The sequence below is a fragment of the Poromitra crassiceps genome, assembly GCF_964638095.1.
Source record: "Poromitra crassiceps genome assembly, chromosome: 6".
In the NCBI taxonomy this organism is placed as follows: Eukaryota; Metazoa; Chordata; class Actinopteri; order Beryciformes; family Melamphaidae; genus Poromitra; species Poromitra crassiceps.
Genome location: NC_139627.1, coordinates 33,529,417 through 33,554,420, shown reverse-complemented (window position 1 = coordinate 33,554,420; position 25,004 = coordinate 33,529,417). Strand labels below are relative to the sequence as shown.

Genomic DNA, 25,004 nt, shown 5'->3' with positions numbered 1-25,004 from the left:
GTAAAAAACAACGAAACAAGCCGTGTGTGCCGCGTGTCCGTCGGTGTACAGCGCGGTGTAATTTCATAACTCATCCGGGCCGGATCGGGCACGGGTCTGCATGTCACGGCCCGGGGAGGGCTCGGGCCGAGATTTCAGGCCCGCGCAGCTCTCTAAGCGGAGGGCGACAGTCGAGTCTGTCACAGCTCTTGTGTTTCTCGTTCTCAATACATGAGTCGAGAGGACTTTGGAGGCGGGCTGAAGCTCAGTGCCCACCCAATAAGAAGCTAGAATCGCTACTAGGGCTGCACGATTTATCGTATTTTCATCGTCATCGCGATACGAAAATGCACGATGAACACATCGCAAAAGTCACGTGTTATCGCAATTTTTTAAATTTATTATTATTATTTTTTTTACAGTGCACATGAACGCAACATGCAAGATACCGGCTGAATAAGTGTCCAAATGTTCATGTCATTCTGGCCAATACTCCACTTCTGTTATAACATTTCAGTCTGGAATATGGAATATCTTTCAATAATCGTTATGACTAAAAGGCTAAAAGTAATCTCATGTGTAAGACTGTTCTACATTGAAGTAAAAATGGAAATAATTAACTTGTTGGTTTTGGATTTTTTTTAGCTTCAAGAGTGCATTTTTGTTCGTATGACCCTCAACACAGGCTTTGAGAATCCCGTGCCACTTACTGATACGTATGCTTAAATTAACTCATTGAGTGCCAATGACGACAATCGTCGTCAATTCGATTAGTGACGTAGAGTGCCAATGACGACGATTGTCGTCAATTGCGTTTTTTGACGGTGGGACGTGGATCAAAGCCTATTGCATCTCCTATAAAAAATATTGTAGCTATTGAAGGTGTATAACCTATTTTACAGACCCATTAGGTGGCGACAGTGCTCTCCAGATTAGAGAAAGGTCCGGAAAACAGCAGGAAAAAGCCCCGTGATGAAAGAGAAACCGCTCATGCTGCAGCCAGAGCCATATAGATTGCTCTGTCTGCAGCTGACGTTGGCTGCGAACAGCAGTCAATCGGCGCCCACAACTGAGCCCCTCTGCCTCTGTCTGTCTGTCTGCATAGTTTCTCCACACGATTAGCCACCAGAAAGGCAGCACCCGACGCCGAAGGGCCAAACCTTTCCCTGCAGTCCGGTTTGGCATTTCCGTGTCGCGCTGGGAGCCGGCGCACAAAAACGGAGCGCTCCAAAAATAGACTGGGTGCGTGTTAGGCTGTGTGTTAGTGTGGGGAGGAGTTTGCAGCTGAGGGGGGGAGAGGGGGGTGGGGCACGCAGGGCACCACACAACTACACCACGTCACTACATCAGAAAATATTAGCTTCAGACTCAGTGAATGTGCTTGAAATGCTTCATTTCACAAAAGGCGGAATAACTCAGCTTCTAATTTGAAACGTGTCTTTTTGCTCAAAACAACCTATCTTCTCCGACTCAAAGAACGGAAATGGTATCAATAAACTTTTTTTTGCAGATGATAGAAGAGAGTCTCATCGTTCTTTGTGCGTGTTCGGTGTTTACATAGTAATATCACACAATATTCTGTGGGCCTCGAGAAATTACTGAAAACGCTCTGAAACTCTGGCACTGGTCCGTTCTCCAAAAGTGGCTGGCACTCAATGAGTTAACACACTCATATTGCAAAATGAATTTAGGCCCTCACTGTAATACTTCAGAAGTTGAATTTGAAGTTCGGCATTAATACATTTGTCATTTTTTGTCTTAGATTTACCTTTGTGTGTTATTGCAATATAAAACTACATAATTGAGAATCGATTCTAGATTCTGGAATCGAGAATCGTTGGAATCGAGAATCGATTCTGGAATCGGATCGTGACCCCAGGAATCGGAATCGGATTGGATCGTGGCTTAGCCGGATCGGATTTTTGTTTATAGCATTTATTTATTTATCGCAGGTCATATCGTCATCGCAATATTGAACAGTGTTATCGCACATCGCAGCTTTTCCTCATATCGTGCAGCCCTAATCGCTACTGATATTTTCTGTGCAATTTTTCCATTGGCTGGGGGTGAAAATAAACATATTTTCCTAACTTTTGATTGGGTGGGCAAGACTCATGTCTGGGTGGGCATTGCCCACCTCTGCCCATAGCTATAATCGGCCCCGTCTGAAGCTATTATTATTGTATCCGTTACTTTTACCTACTAATGTCAACATCTTTTGAGCATAAAGCCTAACCTACTTACAGGCACGGAGCATTCCTCCTGGCGTCCCTGCAGTCATGATTGTATAGGCTACTTTTTTTTTCTTTCACTCATGCACTTTCTTGCTGCATGAGGTGATTTCCCCTGTAATTTTTTTATGAATGAGCTGACCATTCGCACCGTTCCGGCTTGCTGCTCCTACGCTTTCAAGTGAAGGCGGGTTACCTGGTAAGGGTTAGCCTTATCCTGAACTTTGTTCAAGTGACAGCTGATCAGACACCATTACATCTACTGGATGTCCGTGTCTCATACTCAAGGCTTTGCCCTCAGGTTGGATGAAAGGTGAAGAGTAGACTACAGATCATGCATGTCTGCAGTCCAGCCCCTCCAGTCATCAGTGTTCTCTCATGTCACAGCCAGTAGGGTCACTTATGACTGGCTGTGGATCTGTAGACTGTAGAGGCTCCACGTAAAGTGGATTGCAGTGGAGAACCTTAATTTCTCCCTGGTTTGCTTATAAGCATCTGGACTTGTTGCACTCAGTACTTTATGTTCTAAGATCTATCATTTCAGTTTGGAATGTAGTGACTTTTTTTTAAACCCAGCAATCACTCTTCATATTAGCAACATAAAAATGCAAACCTTTCATTAGATATAAATTATTTACCTTCATAATGAAATGCCTCTTCTTGTCTCTGCAGCATTTTCAGCTGGCTTTGATCGACTCCAACCTCTGCACTTTGTCCAAAGCTGAAAGTAAGTGTATTACTAAGATGACCACAGGCCACGGGGAAGCTAGCCCATACACCTGGTGTCTAATGTATTATTAGATTTGTGCTAGGTCAGTCAGTGGTAGTGCATATTGAAAGGACACAGCAAAATAGCTGGATTTTTCTACAGACTAGTTTTTTCCTCTCTGCTGCCGTTTCCCCGCTGTCTCTGCCCAAGACTGGGGTTGCCTAGGAGACGGCACAAGGAGGGAGAGCTGGAAGTGCTTGCCTGCACAGTGCACAAGCACACACACACACACACACACACACACACACACACACACACACACACACACACACACACACACACACACACAGGAAACTATCCCCCTCCCATCTGTGGCCATGTTCCATACAGTCTCCAATCTGTACCCTGATCAGACCTTCAACCCTAATCTCCCCCCTCTCCTCTCCTCTTCTCCACAGTTCAGTTCCACATTGCTCATTTGTATGAGATTCAGGTAAGAATTCAATTCCACTTTTCCTTTTCCATGTAGAGTGCCTAAGTCCCGCCCCCTCCCGGGTCCGCATGGAACCTAAGGAGGTGAATTCCCCATTCATTTCTCCATTGACGTTTCGTAAAATCCTTGTATAAAGAGTTTTACTTGAACAAACTAAGTGATTCAGCTACGAGATGAATTGCGAGTGCATCTTTGAAGCATTTGACGCGGACCAAAAGAGAGAAAATAATATTTTTGTTGTTTTGCTCAGAGTCAAATGTTTTCTGGTCACTCGCGATTCATCTCGTAGCTGAATCGCTTGGTTTGTCCAAGTAAGCCTCTTTATATAAGGATTTTACGAAACGTCAACGGAGAAATCAATGACGAATTCATTTCCTTAGGTCCCATGCGGGAACCTGGAAGAGGGACTTAGACACTGTTGAGGGCAGCTGTGTTTTGCATCTGTGATGTAGCAATGCCTCTGAACAGTTGTAGAGGTTGACAAAGAGCGCTCCGTTCTCTAATAGCCCAATGTTTCCCTTTTCTGTTTGCTACAATGCTTTTTTGGAAATGTTTCCCCCCAAAAGATGGGTTTTCTGTCAAGTCCCATCATGGTATCTTGCACGTCCTCAAGGTCCTGCAGGTTAAATGTGGAAGGAAATGAAAGCAGTTAGTAATCATTTGTCTTGTGGTTTCGGCGAGTGGGACGAAGATTAGTGAGCGATAATGAATCTTGCCTTGTCATCAGTGGGCACACACACACACACACACACACACACACACACACCTGTGCACGCACAGGCTGTTTCCTGATGTTGAGTCAAGCAGTAAATAATCAGTCACTCTGGAGGCAGTGAGGTCTTTGAGGCTACCACTCTTTCTCCTTTGTTGTTTCTCCTTTTTTGCTCTTGATTTCTTTTGTTACTGAAAATTCCTCTCCCCAAACCAGCAGCCTATGACAAAGGTCATTTGTTCAGGATGTGTGCTGCCTATAAGTAACCATGGTCATGGTCACACGGCAAAACCATCTTGCCACGCTTCAATCTATTAGTTTGAATTCAAACCACCAGTGGTTCACACCAATCAGCATCCTGTGAGGCAGCTACGGTTGAGCTTTGGTGTGATGCCAGCGAGAGCCAGCCTGTGATTGACAGATTGTTCATCCAATCAACTGCCAGGAATTTTTTGAAAGTATAGCCTAATGCAACACTATCATCTTCTTTTTGCATTTTCACGATTCAAACAGGCAGACTGGGAGGAAAAGAAATTCAACTTTTACTTGTTTACTCACCAATTCTTCTCTTCCAAATGATCCAGCCACGTAACTATCCATTTAACAACACTAGGCATCTCGCGTGCTCGATTCCTAGGCCCGCCATGCAGCTTCCAGAGCTGGCCCTGCAGCTCGGCTGCAATGCGGCCTCGCCCACAGCTCGGCTGCTGCGTGGCCTCGCCTGCTCTATTGGCACAATTGCCCAACTTTGCATCACTGATGACATCACAATGATGTCACAATGTCTATGACATCATCAGTGATGTCACTGATGATGTCATAGACATGTAACCAAAAACGTGACCACCAAAACATGACCAAAATGGCAGCACCCACTTACTCCATTTTATATAAAGGAGAACAGAAGTAATCCCAACGTCATCAACACGCCCACTCGCTCACTCTGGACAAGAGCCTGTACTATTCAAACATGAGCTGCTCTGCCAGCGACATGGGCATTGCACTAGGGGCATGGGTAGTTTAGAATTAGAATTGGACACTTTATTGCCAAATAATTTTAAATGCAAATTGGATTATACAGATAACTGCCAGAGAGTCTGCTGCCATTTATGATTCCAGTGCTGCTGTGCAAAGTGCCCTCTGATGCTGAAACAAAGGAATGTTTGGGCCATTAATCAAGGTGTTGTTATGTTAAGTTATCAGGGTGAATTAAAAAATCATATTTAACGCTGGAAATAAGGTCCAGGTTGTAAAAAAAACACACAATTTAATACAGTGACTTTAAATTTCGTGCGAGGGCAGCAGGCACATGTGTTCCAGCTCATTCACATTCACTAACTCGGGTAATGGGGACTTGACTCGGACTCAACACGGACTCTTCTTTGGTGACTTGGACTTGGACTGGAACACTGGAGACTTGAGACTCGACTTGGACTTGAGATATAGTGACTTGACGACAACACTGGAGTCTGACAACCATTCAACTCTTCTGACATGTCGCTATTTGTAGTCTGGACCAGGCCGCCATGACAGTCAGCAATCCAACCAGGAAGGAACCACAAAGAGGCTGTCATTTATGTGCCTGAAGTGTCTGTGTTTACCCTGAGGTGACTTGATGGTCCTCAGACAGGAAGAGCCCTGGACCAGACTGTGTGTGTGTGTGTGTGTGTGTGTGTGTGTGTTGGGTCTGTAGATATGGGGCAGGCAGCTTTCAAAATGGCTGTGTTAAAGCTGATAAGAAGATAACATTCAGATGACACACACACACTGGATCAGACTCAAGGTCAATAAGGTCACTCAGAAAAAACAAACGGTGGTCTCACCGCAGAGTGGGCAGCTCAGGTTTCTCCCAAATACAAAGCCTGCACTGCAATGGAGACACACATGTATATAACCAAGTACACACACACACGCACACACACACACACACACACACACACACACACACACACACACACACACACACACACACACACACACACACACACACACACTTAAAGCTGCCAGACATGTTGAGTCTGGCCTGTCCTTTTCCACACTAACCCTCCCCCGTGTGTGTGTGTCTGGTCATTATGGTGGGTGTGAGGAGGTCTCTAGACTCTTTGTGTCCGTCCAGAGAGAACCATAAAACACACTGACCCTTCTGTCTGGCTTAAACAACCTCTCTCCCCCTCATTCTGCATGCAGAAGAAATACAGAGTGGCGAAAGAAGCGTATGAAAGTCTCTTGCAGACGGAAAATCTTCCTGCACAGGTGAAGGCAACTACACTGCAACAGCTTGGTGAGTGCCCCTTGCCCGCACACCATCACCTCATATTTTGGTACCTGTGTTCAACATCTGGGATTAGCTTGCCTTAAATTTGCCTTGTCTTGTCATACTTTGAATCGAAAAGACGTTATGAACCTTATCTTGCTTGAATTAATCATCTGTGGTGGAACTTTAGCTCATGTTGAGTTGCGTGCGTCTACAGCAGTGAACTGATCAGATAAATAAGTGCTGTTGGAAAGGGGATTGCATCATGCTGTTTGCTGGGTGCTCTGGGATGTTTGGATGTTTTGTTCAGTGGAAGCTATTCCCACACCATGCCACCGCCGCACAAACTAGTTGTCCCTATCCTCTTCCCACTTTTCCCAAGTCTCTCTCGGTTCTCCAGAGTGCTGGTGTGAACGTGTCGGCTGCAGCGTGCTGCGTCTTTTTCTCATGTTCCCTTCCCCCACACAGAGTATGAAAGACACACACACACACACACACACACACACACACACACACACACAGTAATGTTGCATGGTATACCCGATCCTTACATTTTTAAATCTTAAATTTTCTGTCTTGCATATAAATGCACTGCTGCAAACACAACTCCATGCAGAAACATATTTATTTACACATTTCTTACACATACTCATCTGTCATACTGGATAGAAGTTTGGAGAGAATTTAAATTTTTGATTTGTCTGTCTGGAAGAGCTGCAATTTAAGTAAATTGGAAAAGTAACTGTTTCTAGCTGTGTATACCTGAAGGGGCACACACTCCTAGTGCAGCCTGCAAATCAACACTTGTTTCATCAAAGCATCAAGGTGTCAAAAATGTGGAGAAAGTGGAATAGTAACGTGTTTAATATTAACGTGTTTAATAGTAACGTGTTGGATGAATTGAAATACTGTGATCATTTGATCATTGCAAGTCATCAGTGGTACACTAACAACGATCACACCAGGACTATTGTGGAAGTGGGTCAGAGGCTTTGGCAGTTAGTAAGAAAGAGGGATTAAATCATGGAATATCTGTTGGGAGATGTGAATTGATTTTAACATTTTGAATGATAAAGCAATGTCCCCACTGACTCTCTGCCACAGAGAAGTGGTGACAACTCTTTATAGCCTAGTACAGAGGTTCTTTCCTATGAAGGGCCAAAATTGATCTGGATGGATGGCCGTGGCCCAAAAAGAAATGTTGATTTTATGTTAAATTAAATTATATTATTTTATATAACAATTTACATTCTAAACCTAAAATAGGTCTTCTAGTTTTCATATGGGAAATGTATCATCAAGCTAGCTTTAAAAATGAGCCCCCGACAGCCTCTGAAAGACAGTAATATTGGCTGTGATTTTTTCCCTTTCAAAACCAGGAGGGTCAAAACAAACTGAGCTGCCCTGCGGCCCCCAAATTGGTCAGCCATGGCCTAGGAGCTCTTGGTTTGTTAACTTTAGTTTTTATTGTTTGCAATACATTACATTTCAGAAGGATAGTGATAGACAATGAGCGTGAGCTTCATTTTTTGTCGCCATGTGTCTGTTGGTTTGTAAAGCTGCTGTAGCAATAACAGTATGGCTGTGTTGGTTCTCTGAAATCACCAGTATGCTGCTCCAAGGCTGTCAGATTAGCTAGTGTGGGAGGTTACAATGTTTACTGATCGTCTGATACTGCAAGTGTTTATCAGTCTCTCATCTTCTCTCACCATTCATTCAAGTATGCGCCATTTGCTGGCTTGCTAATGAAAAGAGCGTAATAATTCTTCTGCTATGCCACACTACCTTTTTGAAATGTGTGTGTACTGTGCGTGCATGCGCCGTGTGTCTGTGTGTGCGTGCGTGTATGTCTGTTGCCTCAGCAGCCTATCCACCTTATTTTTGAATGCCCCGCTGTACAAATAATTATGGGTACAAGGTCCGGTTTAACGTGACTTATTGTTGCAGCTTGCCATTTCCTAAAACGGTATTCTACTTGATTTGAAAAGATGGCCGCCTATACTCCCTTGTACCCTGGCTGAATTGAACATAACTTGGTAGTATGTAACATACCAAATAAAACAAACAGTAATGTCTTTATTTGATGTAACGCTAGAATGCAGAGGACATGTAACGGTTTCGTTAAACTCGCGTTCCAGGAATATTGTATTTACTGCACTGCTCTAAAATAACGTTAGTGGCGTGCGACTCAGAGAGCCTGTTCGTCCTGGAAGCCACTCGCTTTGCGCCAGAACACAATTGATTTGGGGGTGGAACACGCCAGGATTGGCCAACGCCAACGCCAGTGCCCAGAACTGTCAAATCAAATCATCGACAGCCTCCCAGTATTTTCAGTGTATCAGAGTTAGATAGAGAACGTGACAAATATAGCCACATTATGGTTATAAACAACAAACTAACGCTGGTGATCCGTATGGAAACAGTGTTACTCGAAATGGTTAAAAGTTATATCAATTTGGTCATTCAGTGGCGTTTTACTGCCATGTAACATAGCTAGCTAGCCGCTAACATTAGCCACAGTAGGCGATTACACACATGACACTGCGCTCTTAAAGGGATATCCCGCAGCATCTTAAAAGTATTGAACTTCGTTCATAACGTCTTGAATTACGTTTACAGCGGTCTTTAATTTGTTCATCTCCCACGCGGATTTTTTATTTAATTTTTTCCTTTTGGAAAATGTCAGCTGAGCCTTGCACATCTTCTGCATGTGTGCTGCAGTCGAGACAAGTTTTGCCACAATTGGCGGCCTTCCGCCAATTGGTCTGTCGGTTGCATTGTGCGGGGGCAATGGGCTTGGGTGATTTTTGAACAGCCTTTCGCCTGGAAACCATTAGTTGTATCTGGCAACGTGATTCGGAGTATGGCTTGTTGATTCCATCTCGCTTTCGCCTGACTACGTCTATTTTCCAGGCGCGCAGATAACGCTAGCCCTCTCAAACGAACTTAAAACTTTGTGTTAAGTTTTGACAGTCTGCTAAGCTAACAGACTTATCTGCACACTGCACAGTCTTCCAGGGGGGTCTGGCTGCAGACCTACTCTGCGGTCAGGCCAACAACATGGCATGCACACGCTCAGCGTCTCTGCTTTCTTTCTCTGTAGTGTTAAACTCGCCACAATATCATCACCAGTCTTAGCCAAAGTGCATTTTCTTTTCAAAATAAAGCCGCCTTCCTGGCTATTCTTTGGCTATATGAGTCAAGCATTTTGGACCTCCGCTGGCACCACTATCTTTCTTGATTGCTCTGGCAACTCCTAGACCGACAGGCCAAAGATCCTTTATATATAGTGTAATTTTTTTTTCTCCCTTTCCCCCTATTATTATTATTATTGTTGTTGTTGTTGTTGTTGTTGTTGTTGTTGTTGTTGTTGTTGTTGTTGTTGTTTTTTATCCTTTTGGGAAGCTTGGGGTGGGTGTGGGTGGGGTAAATGCTTGTGTTTTAGCTTTTAGTTCGAACACTCCACAAAAGGAGAGAGGAAATTACTGTAATATACTGCCTGGACTTTACATTTGTCATTGTACAACTCCGATCGCCAATAAATATATATACATAAAATACATAAATTGATTGTTTATGTCAGATAAAATCGCTCACTCTATAGTAAACGAGGAGAGAATGAGATCCTGGGACCCGCAGTTTATTTACTTTTGCAAGTTTAACATTGTCTTAGGTTTGCCTTTGTGTGTCAGTATTGCAATTTGCAATCAGTTGAGAAAACTTTTTCAAATATAAACACTACACAATAGAGAGCCGCAGGAACGAGTCCGGAAATCATCGATGCTAACTAGAGCCCGACCGATATGGGATTTTTGAAACCGATACCGATTTTAGGGAATAAAAAAATAGCGATAACCGATATATCGGCCGATATTTTTTTTTTCTTTTTTTTTAATCAAATGTTTATCCCCCATTAGTGCTAATCCCCCATTAGTGCTAATTTTTTATTTATTTATCCTGGTTGCTGCTCCACCCTCTGCCGATCTGGGGAGAGCCGAAAACTGGCTCCATGCTTCCACATGGGCAGTTAGCCAGCCGCTTCTTTTCACCTGACAGGGGAAGCTTCACCGGTAGGACATAGCACGTGGGAGGATCACGCTATTCCAACGAGTTCCCCTCCCTCCGAACAGGCGCCCTTAACGACCAGAGGAGGCACCACATCAGCAACCCTCAAATATCAAACACTTGACAAAGATATGATTGAGTTGACATGAATTGAAATATGTGATGTAGGCAGGATATTTTACAGCTTATTAATAAACTCAATGCAATGAAACAGTAAACTTAACTGGGAATTTAATAATTATAAATAACTAGAAATACAAAAACACAATAGAACAAATAGTTAAGAAAAAATATAAAATATACACAACATGCTGTCCATGCTGTCTATAACTTATATATTAAAAAAAAAAAAAAAAAAAATCGGCGCCAAATATGACCGATACCAATATATCGGCAATCGCCAATATCGCCAATATCGGCCGATAATATCGGCGTGCCGATAATATGGGTCGGGCTCTAATGCTAACACTCCTGGTTCTTCACTGTTTTCGCCTATGGGAGTTTTGAATGGGTTTTTGGCGATGCTTCTAATAATCTCTCTGGGCAACGCTGGCTTAATCAAACGCGAACCAGTGTTTAGTAATATCATCTTCACACCCGAGGACCACTTTTATGAGTTTTGAAGCTTTTACGTGCCGTTAAAAGGGCGGCTAGCTAGCAAACGGCTAAATGAGACTACACTGTTGAGTCGATGGGGATATATACGTCAATGATGTCACCACTGCAAAGGACGAACACAGAAATTCTCTTTCCCTCACCTGGTTCAGCCCGTTCAGCCCGAGATAATCAGTGCACACATCAACAACAGTCCAGGTTGAGTGCTGACGTGACGTGGAAGCCTATGCGACAGTGTGTAGTTCTGGATTAGCTTAGCTCGAGCTTTTTACTTCTAGGGCTCGCATTTACGCTACAAAACTCATGAAAGTGGTCCTCATGTGTGAAGATTATCCGACTGAACGGTGGGAGGACATTATTCGGTAGTCCTTCTTCAGTTTTTTAAGTTTATTAATTATTTGGTCTGGCGTTCGAGTGAACCCAGCCTTGGCCATCTCTTCCGCAAGTTCGGCATACGACTTGCACTTTCTTGTACTGCTTTCTAGCTTTTCTTGAGATTCGGTGTTAGGATGTCCGTAGAGGGGAGGGTACTGTTAGGATCTCACGACAACCTTCTGCAACAGTTCCCATCTTTCGAACCTTGCAGACTCAGCTATCAAGTATCAAGTTCCACAGTTCCACAGTTCCATAGTTCTAGTTATCGAGATTCCGGTTTACCAAGTGTGTCTTGGCCATCGAGTATCCGCACCTAAATCCACATGTCTCACAGCAACCCTAACATTCGGTAGATGCCCAAATCGCCACTAAACATTTGGTTTCCTCAGAGACCACTGCATATTATTTTTCTCCATGTTGTCACTGCCTTCTTCTCCTTCCTGCTCGTTTTCACAGCCTAGAATGAGACACGCCCACTGATGATGTCACGGTTCCCAAGGAAAAAACAACTATTTTTTGGTTCCGCTGAGAACCAACTTTTCAGGTTCCGAACCAGTCTGAACGCGCCGGCCGGTTCAAATTTGGGTTCGGGAACCGGAACCGGCACGGAGCCCTGCCGGTGTGAAAGCCCTAAGTGTGGACTGGAGTAGATCCTGTCCTGAAATCCCCCTACAGTGGGTGTACAGTGTACTGTATGTACTAGGGATCCACACAATTAATCGAAGGTCGATTACTCGCTCGTTAAGGATTTACTCGAGCATGTGAAAAATTGTCAAAACAAAAAGCAACGTGCATTCTGTCAGTAGAGCGGTGTTTTCAAATAATTTTTCAATTATCCTCCAGAGGGCGCAATATCATCACTGTAACGGACTGTTCAGTGTGTACGCAAGGCTCTGTGGATGTCCCGAGTTGCCGTAGAACAGGAAGTGGGGGACTTTGTTGTTGACAGAGACGGAGCCGGTGTTGACTAGTGTGCTTAGTGCTAACGCTAGGCACTAGCTGTCTGAGAATAAATGTGGAAACGTGTTATAACGTTACAGCCTTACTCTCGTTTATTGTTTTATTAACAAAGTGTAAGTAATAGGCGGACCCGGACACTCGGCTACATCACTGGCCCTTTTCAGACAAAGTCATAAGATGCTCTACTTGAACAGTGTTCATTCGGATAAATTGGCTCCTCTTCCTCAAACCTGGAGCAACCCACCATCAGTGAGGAAGAGGAAGAGTTGCGACGCACGTACAACAACAATCACTTGAACATTGTTCATTGGGATCCTAGTCTCACCTGGACTGGAGCTGAGCAACTTGGCATCAGCGTTTAAGAGCTGCAACGGCTGCGACGCACTGCAGCAGAAAAAGTAAACAATCTGCGTGCGGTAAGTGAGCCCCTGCGGCCGCGGCGGGGATTCTGGGCAAATGTTGACATGTCTAAAAGTTATGCCTCTACGTTATGTGTTTCATACGTTTCATACTATGCAATGCTGTGAGAAATATACAATAAGTTGCTGCTGTATAAATAAAGGTTTTATTGAGGAAAAAACGCATTTGGTAGGGGTTGGATTTATTTTTAATTACAATTACTCGATTGATTGCTCGTTAACGTTACCAATGATCGAGTTTGGAATTTGTGGAAAATGTGCATCCCTAGTATGTACTGAATCGAGAATCGATTTTGAATCGAATCATGAGATACCAAAAGATTCACACCCCTAGTTAATTCAGTTAATACTTTCCCCAATGCATGCATTTCTGAACTGTCCCCTTAAAAATACTTAAAAATACTTTAATAATTTTTTAAGCTCAGTACAAAAGTGCAAAAGCCTGTCCTAGTCCTACATATCCTCTATTCATGAGTGTTGACTGAGGAAGTAGATGACAAGCTGCTTTCAAATCTCATGGATAATGATCAATTCAGCCTCCAAGGTCAACATTAAACCTGCATTTGATTTGGTGCGTCGGTTGCTTTTAAATTTTGTAGTCAGCTTTCACACTGGAGATATGCTTTCATGCTTTGAAAAAATGCTTGTGGAAAAAAAACAAGATTTTCTTTTTCTACAAATTTACAAAGCTATTACTAAAGCTACAGGTCATCATAGCCACCCATGCATAGCAGAACCCATTTGAATAACATCACACACACACACACACACACACACACACACACACACACACACACACACACACACACACACACACACTTACTTACACACTTCACCGACATCCTTCTTCCAAACACAGACAGACAGCCCTGCTTTTCTTTGCGACGTGTAGATTGCCCCCTCCCCTCCCATCGTAAAACCATTCCCATTCTGGTCTGCAGGGGTTGTCATGGTGACCTGTGGGACTCGCCACAGGTCAGGGGTTGTCATGGTGACCTGTGGGACTCGCCACAGGTGTTAGGAGAAGGAATGGGTGTGTGATTGTGTATGTCCCCTGAGAGATCACTTATTTGTTGGAAATTGCCCATCACTGTGTGTGTGTGTGTGTGTGTGTGTGTGTGTGAGAGAGAGAGATAGGTGTGTGTGTGTGTGTCCGTTTGTGCATGTGGGAGTGGTTGGAGAGCAGGCAGGAGTTGTTTGTAAAGGCTGGCTCATATGGGACCTTTGAGGTGTGTCACGTGCGTGTGTTGCCCCCCCCCCTCCTCTTCCTTCCTCATACCGAGTCCTCAGAGAGCTTTAGAAAGACGAGCCATTTGTTCCGTTTGAGACGGCAGACAAACTCATCTCACCCTCTGGTTGACACACATATTCTTCCATCATACTCTATACAACACTGCTCCTAATCTACTGGTACAGCTGCTAGATGCTGCCTAACCCAGGCCAGCCAGTTTTGCCATAGGTGTTTGAGCTGGATCTGCTCCTGGTCTGTGTTCCTCCAGGCTGGATGCATCACACAGTGGAGCAGCTGGGGGATAAAGGCACCAAGGACAGCTATGCCATCCAATGTCTGCAGAAGTCTCTAGAAGCAGACCCAAACTCTGGCCAGTCCTGGTACTTCCTCGGCAGGTAAGGCAAACAAGGGCGTGAGTGTTGCTGGTGTGTGTTTGTTAGGGCTAACCTCCAACCTGTCACAGCACTGGAGCTTTTCTACATGCTGATTAGACTATTTGCTGTGCCTAGAAGCCACCTGTGTGTGTGTGTGTGTGTGTGTGTGTGTGTGTGTGTGTGTGTGTGTGTGTGTGTGTGTCATGATAATAATCTTGGATACATTGACTGTTAATTAGATGTGTAACGAGCCTGTCAATGTGTCATGATAATAATCTTGGATACATTGACTGTTAATTGGATGTGTAACGAGCCTGTCAATGTGTCATGATAATAATCTTGGATACATTGATTGTTAATTGGTTAAATGTGTAACGAGTAATGCTCTGTATGCCTAATGTTGGCATGTGGTTTCTGCTGTATAGGATGATATAGGAGACAGAATGCAGCCAGTCTTGTAGTGGCTACACATACAACCCCAACACCCCGTCCCCTCCAAGTCTATTCTCTCCCTCTGGTGTTAGCTAGACTTGGCTACATCCTGGGCAGTAAAAGCTGTCTGTGTAGAAACAGTCACAGTGTTGTTCTTGTCTGTGCAGGTCAATGCTCCGCTATCAGCATGATAGCTATGGCTAACAGAGCATATAACTCGTAACTGTTAAATTGACATAATAATAATCATAATGACACAACGCCTTGCTGAAATGAGTGGACAAGGACAAATATCAGTGCAACACAAGCTGAGCTCCACGGTGTTTTGATTTGTCAGAAATTGAAGTGTCAACTCTGTCTCTGTTTCTGTCTCTTACGTCATGTCCCATGTCCCATCATCTCTCCAACAGGTGCTACTCCAGTATTGGGAAGGTTCAGGATGCGTTCATCTCCTACCGTCAGTCCATTGATAAGTCAGAGGCCAGCGCTGACACCTGGTGCTCCATAGGGTAAGAACAGTTCTGGTGACGCCATGCTGATATATTAACTGGGCTGGCAGCAGAAGTGAGGCTGCAGTCTGCTAGCATACTGAAGGGAACCGCCATACGTTTCAGAGAAAGGGAGTTGGTGTGTGGCAGTTGGTCTCTTCAAGGGTGGCTTGTGTTCTGCTCAGGGGCTCGGCTGGTCGCAAAACGCCTCTTGGGGCCACAGCAACTGCACTGCGGCAGGGGACGAAGGGAGAGGGTGGATGAGAGAGCAGTAAGAGCCAGGAATGTATCTATAGATAGATAGATACAGTATATGAAGGGAGAGGGTGTGTCCTATCTATAGATAGATAGATAGATACAGTATATGAAGGGAGGGGTGTGTCCTATCTATAGATAGATAGATACAGTATATGAAGGCAGAGGGTGTGTCCTATCTATAGATAGATAGATAGATACAGTATATGAAGGGAGGGGTGTGTCCTATCTATAGATAGATAGATAGATACAGTATATGAAGGGAGAGGGTGTGTCCTTTGGGAGTGACAGAGTTGGGACAGCTGGGAAAGATAAGGCCCTAAATTCAGGAGGATAGCAAGAGAAGATCTTCATCTCTCGTCTCGTCCCCTCTGCCTCCAGGGTGCTCTACCAGCAACAGAACCAGCCTATGGACGCGCTGCAGGCCTACATCTGTGCCGTTCAGCTTGACCACAGCCACGCTGCCGCCTGGATGGACCTGGGCACACTGTATGAGTCGTGCGGCCAGCCGCACGACGCCATCAAGTGCTACATCAACGCCACGCGCGGCAAGGCCTGCCTCAACACTGCTGCGCTCACACAGCGCATCAAACTGCTGCAGGTAGGGGGCGCCGTTCACACGAGTCGTGTCCATCAGCCCACACCTTGTGTGTCAGATGTTGTCGAGTATATTGGTGTGTTTGCATCCAAGTGCTGTGTTTATTGCCAAGCATTGCCCCCATGCAATTGTCTTTTTCTTTAATGCTGATTGTGCTTCTGTCATTTTGATTTTGGACCACTGACATATGAATAGTGATTCATATTGGTGTGTTTGAGGGCATTTTTCACGTGTAGTTGTAAAGCATAACTTCATGGCATTATTTTTGACTTGTTTTAATTTAATTCTACCACCTCTTAAAAGGGTTAGATTTTATATAAAATAACATATCTGAACACATCATCTATAGGTGCTCACTACTACGCCTTTCTTGTTGAACTCAAGGTCAGCACTGAAATATGTCTTACGCAATTTCTCCTAGGCTCAGTTGTGTAACCTACAGCCAGGTAGTCTGCAGAATAAGAGTAAAATGCTTCCTAGTATTGAGGAGGCGTGGAGCCTACCCATCCCCGCTGAGCTCACGTCCAGGCAGGGGGCCTTGAACACTGCACAGGCACAGCAGGTGAGACCCCACTCCTACCAGAGACAACCAGCCTCTTGGAAACTACCGCCGCACCCAATTTATCCAGGCTATTACAGCTGAGGGCCTGCTCCAATACTTTCAAATGTGTTCCATCCAATCATTCATCAGATGATATTCAAGTTTCTAAAAATGTTAGTTTGTAACTGCCCACTGTCCTAAGAGCTTTGGAGAAAAAGCGGGTGCACTCCGAAAGACTTGGAAGCAGGCCCACGTGGTAATAGCCTAATTACTAGAGTGGTAGTTGACCTTTCCAGTACCTCTCCTCCTTGTCACATCTCATCAAGTGTCAAACTGATTAGGCAGTGCTGTTAGCACCCATGTGTCCCACAACTCTTCTGTTTGATACAAAGACTGTCAAACCCTGTGCAGACATTTCACTTCCACAAGCACACATAGGAAAATGCATGCTTGATGGATATACACTATATTGAGTATCCTATAATAAGAAGTATATAATATAATAATAATAATTGCCGGCCACAGCTATGCCGTTTTACGTGCGATCGGGCTGAAACTTTCAGGGTGTGTAAAGAGCACCCGAGCGGTATTTTTTTATTAGACGATTGCCCTAATTACCTAATGATGTGATGTCATCAGTCAGTGATGTCATCCTTCCTGGGTGAGGCTATTGCAGGCCATGCGAGCTGCATATCGCCGCTGTCGTTCCAGGACCTCGAATTTCCAAAACATGAACTTTTCAGGAAGTAAAAAAAACCTGTTTGCTCTTAAACTACTGAACCAAATGTCGTCCAATGTCTTAATTATAGTTAGTTTCCCGCTGAATGTGTCATTACTTTATAAATATCTTACCTGGATAAGCTCAAATGATGTTGTTTATATTATCAGTCCGACTTGGAAGCGCTTTCTCACGGCCAGTCAAGCGGGAGAGAGTCGCATACTCATGCACGAGCCCCCAAGCTCCAGGCCGCGGGGGCGCGCGCAGGAGCAGCAGCATTGCCCCTCGCCTCTCATGGCTGAATGGGGGCTTTCACATGGGGTGAGAAATAGTCTGACATAACGTAACGTTAACGTTACTTTATTCTCGTCAGAAAGCACTCTGATTTGCATGTTAAAACAAGTTTGCAGCCTAGGAATAACTGGAAAACATTTGATTGATATATTAACGTCAGAGGAAGCCAGGATTAGTCAAAACGATATGAGAAATACACAGCGCGTCTGCCGTGTGTCTTTTCCGGGTTTATTGTCCTGCGTTGGGGGGTACACACGGAGGTAGGGGGGGAATTTCGAGGTTTGACTGACAGATTGAGGGCGAATGGCGTTACGAGATTTACTCACAAGCTCGTTTTAATGCTTTTCCATTGGTTGCATTTGTTAAAAACCACACAGAGACGTGAAGGGTGACCAATGGCATTGATTCATGACAAAAAATAAAAAAGTGAAAAAAAGGCACATTCGAGGTCCTGGAACGACAGCGACGATATGCAACGTGCAGTGGGCGAGCTGCAGGGCGGGCGAGGCCGCGATCGAGCGAGCATAGCGCACGAGATTGCTAGTTATACTGCAAACAATAACATCATGAATGAAATGTCCAAAGGCTTTTTTTAAACTTTTGTTTTCTTGGTTAATGCGAATTGGCGGTTCTACAGATGGTTTGGTTTTTCACATTTCTCCAGCCAAAAAGCTGGCCTCATTAACAGTAACCTGCACACAATGTAATTTACATGCACACATCGATTTAAATGGTTCTCCCTCTATTATTCCACTAAGCTTATGTTTTCATGCAGTCCTGCATACTCACCTCTTACTGATGACAAATAAATAACAAATTATCTGCATAACAACACTGCAGGCATAATGTTAATAATAAAAATGTATAGATAAAATAATTAAAACATAAATGTTAACAATTTAAATAAGTTAAATGTTAACAAAAACAATATTTATGTTGCCTTTCCTGCAAATGATCCAGTATTGAGGTTTGAGGTGTAAATAAAAATATTAGCCGTGAACATCAACAATGCCACATCATGTGGCATTGTAACCTGTGAAAACTCTGGACGGGTTTACCCAGAACATGCATGTCCAAACAACCCACCACTGAATATGACTAATTTTGCATTATCCCACATCTCAATCACAGCATGAATACTCTGATTATGACCTTAATCAAAGTCTCCTAAGTAGATTAAAGTGTCAACATAACCCACATTTTAATCAGAGTATTGTCATGGCTGCATTTAAAATTATGCATGAAAATGTAGTCTGTCCAATATCAGTGCGCAGAAATGATGTGGATTGGATTGGTTTCTGTTTTACCTTTTTTGTTTGTTTTTTAAACAGAGCTGACTTTGAAATTGAGCTTGTGAGTTAATTGAAAAAGAAGCTTTGTTATTTCTAGTGAAGGATGTGTGCTTACCAGCTGTATTGCTGTGTTGGTTGTCCAGGCATGTAAGGGGGAAGGAAGCCAGTCCTCCAGCAGTCACACAGACACACAGGCCAGTCCTGCTAAGAGGAAACGCACCACCAGCCCAGCCAAGGTACTGCTAAGAACATTTATCACTATCACAACTAAACTACACTGGGAAAGGCATCTAATATGCACTTAAACTCCACTGGAACAGGGGACATTCGGACCTGTGTAGCTCTCTTTGGTATAGATGGGTTTAGCTTTTTTCTCTCTCTCAACAGGGTGCTGCAGACTCATGGGCAACCAGCCCCACGCAGCAGCAGATCCCCAGCTGGTACCTAACGCCACAGAAACTTCAGGTACGAAAACGTCTTCATCCAAAGCAATTTATTTCTTAATTAAGAACATAAGAGGCAGCATTTGCTTACGGATTGTGAGGTGCAGAAGCACGAAAACGGTGCAAGATGTTAAATTCCTGGAGCCTCTCCCTCCCTTCAGCTCCTGGATCACTTGCGGACCAACCGGGCGAATCTGAAGCCCCAGCAGGTGCAGATGTTGGAGCAGCTGGAGAGCCAGTTCTCTCTCATGCAGCAACATCAGCAGCAGGTATACACAAACACATTTGAAATATTTATTTATGTCCACATAAATACAAGTATGCAAAGGACATAAACAGTAATAGTGCAGTCAAATGCTGGGAGTCAGTCAGTTACATGAGTGCCCAGACGGCAAACACAATAATGCATACACATAAGAAACACACAGGATGATAACATGGCAGGTTGATATATACAGTTATACTGTAATGCAAGAGAGCGATCAGTATCCACTTCATGGGTACAAAAAGCAGCGCCTCCTCCATATTGAGCGGCTGCCGATAATAGTAGATATTGAACAATATCTCGCTAACTGCTTGGCCCTTCTCTTTGGGAGACCAGCCATCTGAAGGCCTCTCACAACCAGCTTATGGACATGACCTAGGCTACCAAATATGAAAACTAGAAGTTTACACCTGTAGCCCAGCTGTGAAATGGTCTGTTCTAGCTGTTGGTATTTCATCATCTTGGTTAGAAAGGCCTCCTCTAGGCTGTGGTCAAAGGTACAGCCAACCTCTAGAACAAACACCTCTCTACGATTTTCATTGACAACAACAACATCAGGAGTGTTAGCTGGAATATTCAAGAACACATCTGAACACACACACACGCGCACACACACACACACACACACACACACACACACACACACACACACACACACACACACACACACACACACACACAAACACACACACACAATCTCACACACAAACACACACGAGCTGATTATCCCGTGCTGTAATTATACCAAGCTTTGCATTAATTATGTAAACTCCCTGTTTATCTTTATTAGCTTACAGTGGAACTTATTTAGAAGTTGGATTTTATAATATACAAGACTTTGACAAAGCTCTTCAGTCTAAATTTACCACTATGAAATAATATGTGTGGTGGCCTGCAAAAACCCTTCACATGGTGAAAACTTGATTTTTTTAATTTAATAATAATATATATATATATATTTTTACATTTCCATAAATTAGAAACCCTCCCCTACAGGTATGTATAACTTTTTTGAATGACTGAGATAGCTCTCTCAGATCAAAAGTTATGAGTATTTTAATCTGTTATGTGTTAGAGAGAGAGAGGCTATTGCAGGCCATGCGATGCATGGGAGAAAAATGGCTTTAAACATTCCACAAGATTCTATTTTCTACAGTGGCATTCCACCAAAACCATAAAAATAAATACTTTGCCTTTTGTTTCATGAAAATAATTATTCGCCTCACCATGATGTACTGCGGAGATGAAAGTACAATACCTGCAAAACTAATTTTCAACCTTCTTTGGCTCATTACCAATGTGTAGCAGCAACATATGAAGGGTTCTCCCAGACCACCACACATATACTGTATGCTACACACACACACACACACACACACACACACACACACACACACACACACACACACACACACACACACACACACACACACATCCACTACATCTATAATACAAAATAGAAGTGCAGTACAACAATTATATTCTGTAAATTTATATGAACTAGTTAAGACATTTTGAATACATTGCAGGTGTAGTATTTCAATAATAATGGAAAGTAATGTGGGTCTTGTTTTTCTCCGCTGTGTCAGATGAGGCAGCAGGCAGCAGCAGGTGGACAGTCGCGGCCCAGCCTTCCCAACGGCCCTCTGGCTGAGCCCTCTCACCCCCACGTGGGCCTGTCCCACACCTTCCCCCTCAATCACAGCGCCGTCCGGCCCCCGTGCCCTGCCCGGCCCACGGCCAACGGATCCTGCACAGCGAGGCCGCCGGCACACCCGGACGCTGGTTCTCTGGGCAATAATCACACCCTGGGACCGGGAGATGGCGGCGCGAGCAACGGAAACGTGCCTTACCCGCAGCAGAACTCTCTACCTCACAACTGCACAGCCGCCAGTCAGCCAAGCACCAGCAGCACGACCAACAGTCCCTGTCATGCAGACGAGGCCTGGAGGAGCCAGCAGCGCAACAGCATCACTCAGGTAGCCCGCGGCGCTAACCTCTTCTGTGTCTCTTAGGAATGTTTAGTGTAGCGTTGTATGAAATACTTAGTTGACCATTCCTCTTGACCCCTCATTCTTTTCCCCCTCTCTGTCCAGGGGCTTCAAAAAGGTCCAAGTTCACATTCGGCAGGTCCCAATGGAGAACCACATTTCTCATCGTCCTCCTCCCCTCAGACCTCGCTCCCCTCCTCTGGCTCTGCTGCTCTAAATCAGGTTGGACATTCCTCTGGGCCCTGCACTGCCTCTTCCTCAGCCTCCTCCCTATCTCCCACCTCTCCCCAGACCACACCCAACCACTTGTCCTCGCCACCCCACTTCGCTACTACCTCAGGGGTCCACACCAAAGACACCACGCCTTCAGGGAGCAACAACGGCAGCAGTGGCGCCAACGCCACTTTGCCATCAGGACCTGAGAACACCGTCAGGCATTCCGCAGGGACACCCCTCAGTCCCGGCACCGTCCCCGCGCAGGGATTGACTAATCACGTCCAGCCGCGGGTGACGGACAGCTCGACCAGCCTATCTCAGCCGGGCTCTCCTGCCCCTGGCGTGCTCAGTTCAGACAATCCTCAGCTCTCAGCCTTGCTAAAGGGAAAAGCCAATACTAGCAGTAATGACGATAACAATAACTACAGTAACCACGGAGCGGCTTCCTCGGATCAAATCGACAACGTCCACCCGGGTCTCCATGGTGCTGCCAAGCCGCTGTCGGAGCACTCGGTGGCATCGTCACCACTCTCCGCCATGTCCACCGCCACCCCATCTCCCCGCTCAGCTGACCCGCACGGCGCCAACAGCCTCTCCTGCCTTAACAGCCCGTCCAATACCAACAGCCAGGGCCCTACGCTCAATGGCAAGGGGCTGGAGGACTCCCGGAGCCCAGTGAAGGTGGAGCCTTCTGGGGGAGCTCACAGGCACACGGTCTCTTCTGGTCTGGCACCCTGGTCCTCAGTCTCCATCTACCCCAGCTCCAACGAAGTGTTGAAAGCTTGCAGGTAAGGCCTCGCTTTTTCCTTGCCAAGCTATGTTGAAACATGGGCTTTCTCACATTGCGTGTATGTGAGCTGGGTCCTACAGTATTTGTCTCTATAGATCATGTATGTGAGCTGGGTTCTACAGTATTTGTCTCTATAGATCATGTATGTGAGCTGGGTTCTACAGTATTTGTCTCTATAGATCATGTATGTGAGCTGGGTTCTACAGTATTTGTCTCTATAGATCATGTATGTGAGCTGGGTTCTACAGTATTTGTCTCTATAGATCGTGTATGTGAGCTGGCTACTACAGTATTTGTCTCTATAGATCAGGGGTGCCCAATACGTCGATCGCGATCGACCGGTCGATCGCGAAGGTAGTGTGGTCGATCGCATGGCATTGAGGAAGAATTTTTTTTTTTTTTTTTTTTTTTTTTTTTACTGTTTTCCCACTGTTTCCACTGTTTTTCCAATGTTTTTCCACTGTTTCCACTGTTTTTCCACTGTTTTTCCACTGTTCCACTGTTTTCCACTGTATACTCAGTGTATATATATATAAATAAATATGCTTGGTAGCTCACTTTGACTTGGTCATTTTAAAAGTAGCTCGCAAGCTGAAAAAGTGTGGGCACCCCTGCTATAGATCATGTATGTGAGCTGGGTTCTACAGTATTTGTCTCTATAGATCATGTATGTGAGCTGGGTTCTACAGTATTTGTCTCTATAGATCATGTATGTGAGCTGGCTACTACAGTATTTGTCTCTATAGATCATGTATGTGAGCTGGGTTCTACAGTATTTGTCTCTATAGATCATGTATGTGAGCTGGGTTCTACAGTATTTGTCTCTATAGATTGTGTATGTGAGCTGGCTACTACAGTATTTGTCTCTATAGATCATGTATGTGAGCTGGGTTCTACAGTATTTGTCTCTATAGATTATGTATGTGAGCTGGCTACTACAGTATTTGTCTCTATAGATCATGTATGTGAGCTGGCTACTACAGTATGTCTCTATAGATCATGTATGTGAGCTGGCTACTACAGTATTTGTCTCTATAGATTGTGTATGTGAGCTGGCTACTACAGTATTTGTCTCTATAGATCATGTATGTGAGCTGGGTTCTACAGTATTTGTCTCTATAGATCATGTATGTGAGCTGGGTTCTACAGTATTTGTCTATAGATTGTGTATGTGAGCTGGGTTCTACAGTATTTGTCTATAGATCATGTATGTGAGCTGGGTTCTACAGTATTTGTCTCTATAGATTGTGTATGTGAGCTAGTGATGTCACGGTACCAATAATTCAGTAGTCTGTACCGTTACTAGTGAATTTCCACGGTACTCGGTACCAATTTCGGTACCACGGTAAATAAAACAGACTGATATTTCTTCAACATATTCTCCTTTATTAAAGTATGCAACCATTTCCAATGAACAACTGGCATGTAGCCTTCAACTTTAAAACAAAAACAATGTGCTTCTGCTTACTTCTTACATTCAACTCTGTATGGCAGTGAGTGCAGACAGTGCAACACCAGTGGCATGTAGCCCTCAAGTATTTAAAACAAAAACAATATTGTGCTTCTGCTTAGTTAGCCTACATTCAACTTTTTATGGCAAGGGTAACACATCCAATCTCGCCAAGCACCTGAAAGACAGGCACCCAGACCTGTTCAAAGAATTCAAGGTGGGTTAATTCTTTCAAACGGTGTAAAATAACACGTTTAACAACATATCAAACGGACCTTATCCTGTCACATTAGTTTTTGAGATAGCTGGCAATGCATTGTGTAACCAAAAAACGTTTGGCTAGCGTTAACGTGTTTTGTAATGGAATCATTATGGGACACGGCTAATAGCCGAACTTAGCCATAGTTCCATAATGATTCCATTACAAACATTGCATTGCACACGTGCTACACTATGCTAGCTAACGCTGTGCCAGGTATTAGCCGTGTCCCATAATGATTCCATTACAAAACACGTTAACGTTAGCCAAACGTTTTTTGGTTACACAATGCATTGCCAGCTATCTCAAAAACTAATGCGACAGGATAAGGTCCGTTTGATATGTTGTTAAACGTGTTATTTTACACCGTTTGAAAGAATTAACCCACCTTGAATTCTTTGAACAGGTCTGGGTGCCTGTCTTTCAGGTGCTTGGTGAGATTGGATGTGTTTTTGGGGACTGATGATAACACCATCTGCATTTGCCTTGAATACGAAATATTTCCAAATGCGACTCTTTGCATTCTTCTTCTCTACAAGTTGAGTTGTTGGAATA

At 44.3% G+C, this 25,004-nt stretch overlaps 1 protein-coding gene across 2 annotated transcripts in view; it reads left to right on the top strand.

Moving 5' to 3' along the window:
• The window catches only part of kdm6a (lysine (K)-specific demethylase 6A), a 73,450-nt gene that overhangs the window by 33,214 nt on the left and 15,232 nt on the right, over positions 1–25,004 (top strand). For both annotated transcript variants that reach the window (XM_083638421.1, XM_083638420.1), the window contains 12 exons: positions 2,883–2,937; positions 3,378–3,412; positions 6,312–6,405; positions 14,312–14,438; positions 15,260–15,358; positions 15,974–16,193; positions 16,612–16,752; positions 19,179–19,271; positions 19,423–19,500; positions 19,640–19,747; positions 21,333–21,722; positions 21,840–22,738. In XM_083638421.1, coding sequence (XP_083494547.1) covers positions 2,883–2,937; positions 3,378–3,412; positions 6,312–6,405; positions 14,312–14,438; positions 15,260–15,358; positions 15,974–16,193; positions 16,612–16,752; positions 19,179–19,271; positions 19,423–19,500; positions 19,640–19,747; positions 21,333–21,722; positions 21,840–22,738 — 2,339 coding nt within the window. The remainder of the gene's footprint in view (positions 1–2,882; positions 2,938–3,377; positions 3,413–6,311; positions 6,406–14,311; positions 14,439–15,259; positions 15,359–15,973; positions 16,194–16,611; positions 16,753–19,178; positions 19,272–19,422; positions 19,501–19,639; positions 19,748–21,332; positions 21,723–21,839; positions 22,739–25,004) is intronic.